The 5,808-nt window shown below is 42.7% G+C and overlaps 1 protein-coding gene across 1 annotated transcript; it reads right to left on the bottom strand.

Moving 5' to 3' along the window:
• Positions 1–277: 277 nt before the first annotated feature.
• Positions 278–4,932, bottom strand: LOC136423906 (ficolin-2-like). The gene is made up of 4 exons (XM_066412295.1): positions 4,470–4,932; positions 2,224–2,331; positions 1,518–1,787; positions 278–1,117 (listed from the first exon to the last, which is right to left on the bottom strand). Exons 1-4 carry the CDS (start codon positions 4,900–4,902, stop codon positions 852–854), a joined length of 1,077 nt encoding a protein of 358 aa, XP_066268392.1. The 5' UTR covers positions 4,903–4,932; the 3' UTR covers positions 278–851.
• Positions 4,933–5,808: the final 876 nt, after the last annotated feature.

Genomic DNA, 5,808 nt, shown 5'->3' with positions numbered 1-5,808 from the left:
ATAAAACTCCGCCATCCCTTACTAGTATTTTCCATCCCATAACTAAGCCACTAGCGGGTCAAAACTGAACCACTGGCGGGTCAAAACTGAACCACAGTCTCCATTTTTGTTAAAGCCCTCTTCACAACGTAGATTGACCAGACCTTTTAACCTCAGGTTGGCACCTACCTGGTAGATGTTACCAGAAGAACCTTTAAAAGAACTGAGAGGTCCAAACGTTGGATCGCTGAACTCTTAAAATATCTTCTTTTAGATCATGGAAAATAAACAAAGCGTAAAAGCCTCGGTGCGAATTTATGATATCAAAGTTGTTAACCCAAATCAGTCCAAGTAATGGTATATGAAGAAATTGTACACAGTAACGACCTGCTACTGAAAATATACAAAGCTCGGAATCATGTAAACAGAGTTGGCTTATGCCTGGTCCAGTAGGGCTTATGCTTAGTCTTAATAGCGACCCTGTTTCTGAACCAGAGGGTTATGGGTTCAGATCCCGGCCGTTGTCACTCACTGATGATCAGGTCGTTGCACCCTGTTTCAGTACATAACGAAAAGAGCATACAAACTTACGAGTACCATTGAACATCATATATTCTACAAAGTCATGTACATATTAACGTTTGTAATTACAGGAAACAATTTTCCTTCATTAACTTGAAGGTAGACTACATTGTCAGTTTGAAATGATGACATTGGTTTGAAATACAAAACCCACACACAAGTGGTAAAAGGCAAATATATTTCACTATGGCATATTTTAGGCTTTCTGTCAACAAAATATATTTTTCCGTGAGTTAGTAAGCTGGCTCAATATACATTAAAATGGCATTTTATATTTGTGCTCTTCCTAGCTAGCAGTGGCCAAAGTTGGCAGGTCGTATTTTCATCTCGGCGCTCTTGACAGAGTAGAACATGCCCTTCCACTGTATCCACTCAATCCCGTCCCCCCTGCCGATGTGCTCCCCACGAGGGTGGTACAGTCCATTCAGGTTGCTATGGTGACAACCGCCGTACCACCAGCCGCCGCGGAACCGGTCTGCGCATGCGCTGGGGTCCGAGTCGTTGTCCTGGTCGGTCGTGCTGAAGGACCGGCCGTTGTGGTAGCTTAGCGCGTCTCCTGAACATCAGATGTAAGAGATTTAAGACATATATTCCCAAGGAAAATTGCAAAGAAACAAACAACTGCAGATCCGCAGTCAACAACTAGGGGGACAAAATTTAATGATTATCGTTTGTTATTAGAATTGGGTCACTACCGCAAAATGAGATGGAATGCTCACCTACCGAACTAAGAAAATATTGATGTTCACATGTTCACAAAGAAAGATAAAAAAACAACTGCCGATCTACAAGCATGCGCTAGGGGGCTGAGCATGAAAACGTATCTTTAACGTTGGCTTACATACATATGCCAACTGTTATAAAGGCTACAATTTAAAAGTGCAAAGGAATTATCGTGTCTCCGCAGAAGCCCTTAAGGCACTTAACTTGAAACATCTCACTCATGAAATTGTTACCTGCATTGCCAGTATACCACCCGAGCCTCAGGCGATACTTGTCGCTTTCCGGTTCCAGATAAAAGTAGGCGTACTGCGCATGTGCACGCCTATCGTCCCAGTCCGTGAGGGTCACCTGCAGCTCATGAGGCTGCTGTGACGTCAGCAGTCGGATCTTGTCGTTGCCCAACCAGAACTCGCCCCGAACGTTGCCGAAGCCCTGTCGGTAGTCGCCCCAGTTCCGGAAAAAGTCGACAGAGCCGTTCAGACGACGTTGGATGACAGTCCAACCTATGAGCGATATCAGGGAATATCAAGGGCTCGTTCACACCTGTGCGTATATTTAGGTCCGTATGAGTTGCGTATTGACATTCTTTTACCCTAGGTAAAGTTTGCGGCCGAAAAATTGTTTTTCGGTTCGATAACCAGGCCTCACAACGGTGGGTCAAAGTTAAAAACAACATCTTTCCTGCAAACTTTAACTTAGCCAACAATTGTCAACACGCAACTCATACGGACCTGAATATACGCACAAGTGTGGACGGGCCCTAACGAACCAAAAAAGTAATTTTTGTTATTTCAGCCAATTCAGGAGGTAACAAAATCGTGTATAGGACCCAAAGCGAGAGTAAAATATACGAAAAATCCATCTAGGGCCACAACTATGAATGAAACTAAAGAAATTCACAATTTTATTCTTCAATAATTGAAAATATTCCCAACGCACCTCCGCCGCTGTCGACCATGTCACAGTACACCGGAAATGACGTAGTATCCACCTGTACCGTGTACCGACCGCTTACAGTGGCGCCCTGCCGGTACATACCGGCACAACCTTAGGGAGCAAAGAAGGGATAACGATTTGATTAACAGTTCATGTTTTTCGATACAAAAAAAACACATTGTGCCGTATATTTGCATCATGGACGTCGCTATACATTGTGATAGTGTTGTTTGAACTTATCATGTATAGAAATGACAAAATAATTTGACTTTCAAAATCCGATTTTCAGGCCCTAATATTGCTTGGGTTTCTTTCAAGAACCAAACATTGTCGGTTTTGTGACACTATCCATGTGTGAGTGTAACTCTTGACCTAACATTTTACGATCACAGCGTGCCGCGTGCCACTCGACTTATCAGCCAGCTGGCCGGCTACAGTCCCGTTTTATGGAATGACGTGCTTAACATTTAGAGCATTCCCGATTAGACTTCAAAGGACATAAGATGTGAGTGTTTCCTCTTGTTTAATCAATACAAGTGGAGGACTTCAAAGAGTTCAATTCATGTGTAACCTCCACGAAATGGAATCAGAAATTCCACACCAGTCATGAATAGAGACGAGAGGGATACAAACTCAGTCACGTTTGGGACCGCATTCTTGCTGCAACGCCACCTGGCGGAATGCAGTGGCACAGCTCTGATGAGCTCAGCTAAAAAAATATCCAATAAACAAAGAGAAAGAAAACAATACCTGCATCTTCATGGTGGTAACAAACCACCTTTGTGTTGTCTCCATAGGATGCCATCCATTAAATTTATTCAAGTGTCCTTTGGACATGGATCTGTTTTTTGTCAGATCATATCTAACTCCAGGCAGTACTAGCAACAAAAGCTTCTTGTGCAGAATGGCATGTAGGGATTTCCTTAACCCTAAGGCTTAAGACGACATTCCTGAATCTTTTGTTTGATACTGCCTAACATGTATGATAGTAGCACTATGTGGCATGCATTTATAACAGGTAATTACATAAAGACTCCTACTCAGAAACTTTATTTTAGCGTTACAAAACTTAGAATTAGAGTTTTCTTTTTCCTGTCCTCACGGTCCCAAACAACAGAGCTCTTTGTAGTTTTTGTAAACTATGAGAGTCTTTTTCTTCACTTAAGTGTAGCCATTGTCATCCAAGGAAAATTGTACCAATGGAAAGTTTTTTTAAGAAACCGGGTCGCCACTCTTAGATATCTCAAGCTATTCTTGAGCACGTGGCATGTTATTGTTATCTCAGAGTCAAGTGAGGGCCCACACACGGAGGAAGTGTATCAGTACTACATGCAGCTGGCCGGGTCTGGCACCACTTCATATCGTATCTGTTCCAACCAGAAATGTAAATAACAATTAGAGACATCCAGCGCGCGCGACGGTGTCGGTGCGTGTGTCTGTGTATCTGTGTGTGTAATTGTGTCTGTATGTGTGTGTGTGTGTGTGTGTGTGTGTGTGTGTGTGTGTGTGTGTGTGTGTGTGTGTGTGTGTGTGTGTGTGTGTGTGTGTGTGTGTGCGTGCGGCTGGGTGTGCGTATCCGTGTGTGTGCGTATCCGTTCATCATTCTTTTGTCAGCAACGGCAACACTATGACCGGCAAAAAGGATCTAAGGCTACTTTTTCGTTACAGACAGCTGGGTTTTGTAAGACAAACACAACGAATGTAACCGGGCCTTTTATATTATAAGCTCGTCATTTCCAACAGAACGCAAAGAGCTTTATTACTCTATCAGGGGTACCGCGTGCAGCTGCCATGATTTCAGCACTGATCAAAAATGTAAGTAACCACTTTAGGACACCTGCAGCAATTTCTTCCCATTTGACCACTGTAAGCTTTCAAAGAATGTCAAGTTTGGAACTCTACCAAGATTCCCTTTACATATATTGTCCAACTTTAACGTCAATGCACTTTAATTATGTATTTACTTTGTTACGTTTAAATGACCTTAAAGCACTATGATTTAATTTTTATTGTAACGCTAACTTAATTTTGATTTCTGTCTTCATATTTTAGTATATACATTTCTGCTATGTAGAAATAAGCCTTGTCCCAAAATGATACAACTTTTGCCATATTTTTCTAACACAGGACCTAGGATGCCAGTATCTAGTTACAGATACATGTAGAACGTGTTATTCAGTCCTTGGTTAGTGTGGCGGGTTAGCAATCGATTAATAACGAAAACAAAGTCATCAAAGTAATATCGTTACCTACGAATCCCGAGGATGTACTCGTCGCCGTACGGTCTTCGGTAATCCTCGGCACCTCGTCGGCCTGAGTTCGACCCCCTTCGGAAGCCGAAGCGTTACCGACGCGCCACTGTAGCTCCGTCAGCATTTTCCTCTGCGCTTCGGCCATCTTTTCCATCCTGTCTATCCTCCGGGTGTTTTCGTTTGACTTCTTCTGCTGCTGTTCTCTCGCGAGTTCCAGGTAGTTGATCCGCATGTCTATGGCGGGGTCCGACGGGCACATCCTGTCTTCTTCAGGGACTATGAAAGTGTACGTACACCGGCCTTCCCTCACTGCGCGTTCGAACATGTTAAAACCGTAGTGTCCGCGGGGGACATCGTTTAACGTACTCTGGGAACGACATCTGGTCACAAAAAACAATAAAAACGCAAATAATTTCATTTTCAGGTCCATTTTGACAGTTACGAAAAGAAATGTTCAAGATGTATGCTCTGCTTTGACGGTCTAAAACGCAAGATAAGTGACTAAAACTTTGGCTAGTATCACAGTAACGTTGACCTGAAAGTGCTCGACGTTCTAAAAACAAACTATGAACATAGGAGGTTTTGATCCAGAATGACCAAAACGTCGCAAGATACAAGCACTTTGATTGGCTAACGTCATTACAAGCTCTTCTTCGATTGGTTGAAGCATAACTTAGATCACAGCATATTGCTAATATTTTACAAAGAAGCAATAGAGCTAATAATAGCACAGGTGGAGATAGTCATCGCGGTTGAATTTATTCTAAGCCCGAACAACCAGAGGTCAAATCGAGGTCAAGAATCAAGGAACGGAAGCGGGGAAAAGATGACCGCTGTGTAGTAAACTGAAAGATAAGCCAAGTGCCTCAGGGCGGACTCACTTCGGTAAATCACTCGACTTTTACTAGCGTATGTGTGCAGAAACATAGTCCAGATGGCCTCATTTACGGAATGAAAATATACTGTGCCCCTTTGAGATAGCGAAAAGGTCTAAAAGTTGACGAACATAACTGACTGGCCAACTGCATATGTTTTATGGGGTTCACGTAAGGACAGGAAATCTATCTAAAAAAGTGATAGTCTACACGTTTTTCAGGTTTGAAGTATGTAAGTTTAAAATATGAATATCTTTATCTTTACCGAGAGGGTGATGTTTTTAGTAGCATTTGTAGCGCGAGCGGTGTAACTGCGCTTGTGGTTTAGCTGCATAACAGCAGAGGCTATGTATGGATTGGTATGAGATTTGGTATGGGGATATGTCTTGGCCTATTGCAGAAATAATTCGATATTTGCCCCCTGGCGGCTTTTCTAGGTAGTGCAACATTAAGTGTTTGCT

This window comes from Branchiostoma lanceolatum, chromosome 18, assembly GCF_035083965.1.
Source record: "Branchiostoma lanceolatum isolate klBraLanc5 chromosome 18, klBraLanc5.hap2, whole genome shotgun sequence".
NCBI classification, from domain to species: Eukaryota; Metazoa; Chordata; class Leptocardii; order Amphioxiformes; family Branchiostomatidae; genus Branchiostoma; species Branchiostoma lanceolatum.
The sequence above is the reverse complement of the archived record's forward strand: the minus strand, read 5'-3'. Positions and strand labels throughout refer to the sequence as shown.

Coding starts and splice junctions, on each gene's coding strand:
- LOC136423906 (XM_066412295.1), bottom strand. CDS start 4,902: ATGGACCTGAAAATGAAATTATTTGCGTTTTTATTGTTTTTTGTGACC. Junction 1,788..2,223: donor CATGGTCGACAGCGGCGGAG/GTGCGTTGGGAA, acceptor TATCGCTCATAG/GTTGGACTGTCATCCAACGT. Junction 1,118..1,517: donor GTGGTATACTGGCAATGCAG/GTAACAATTTCA, acceptor TCTGATGTTCAG/GAGACGCGCTAAGCTACCAC.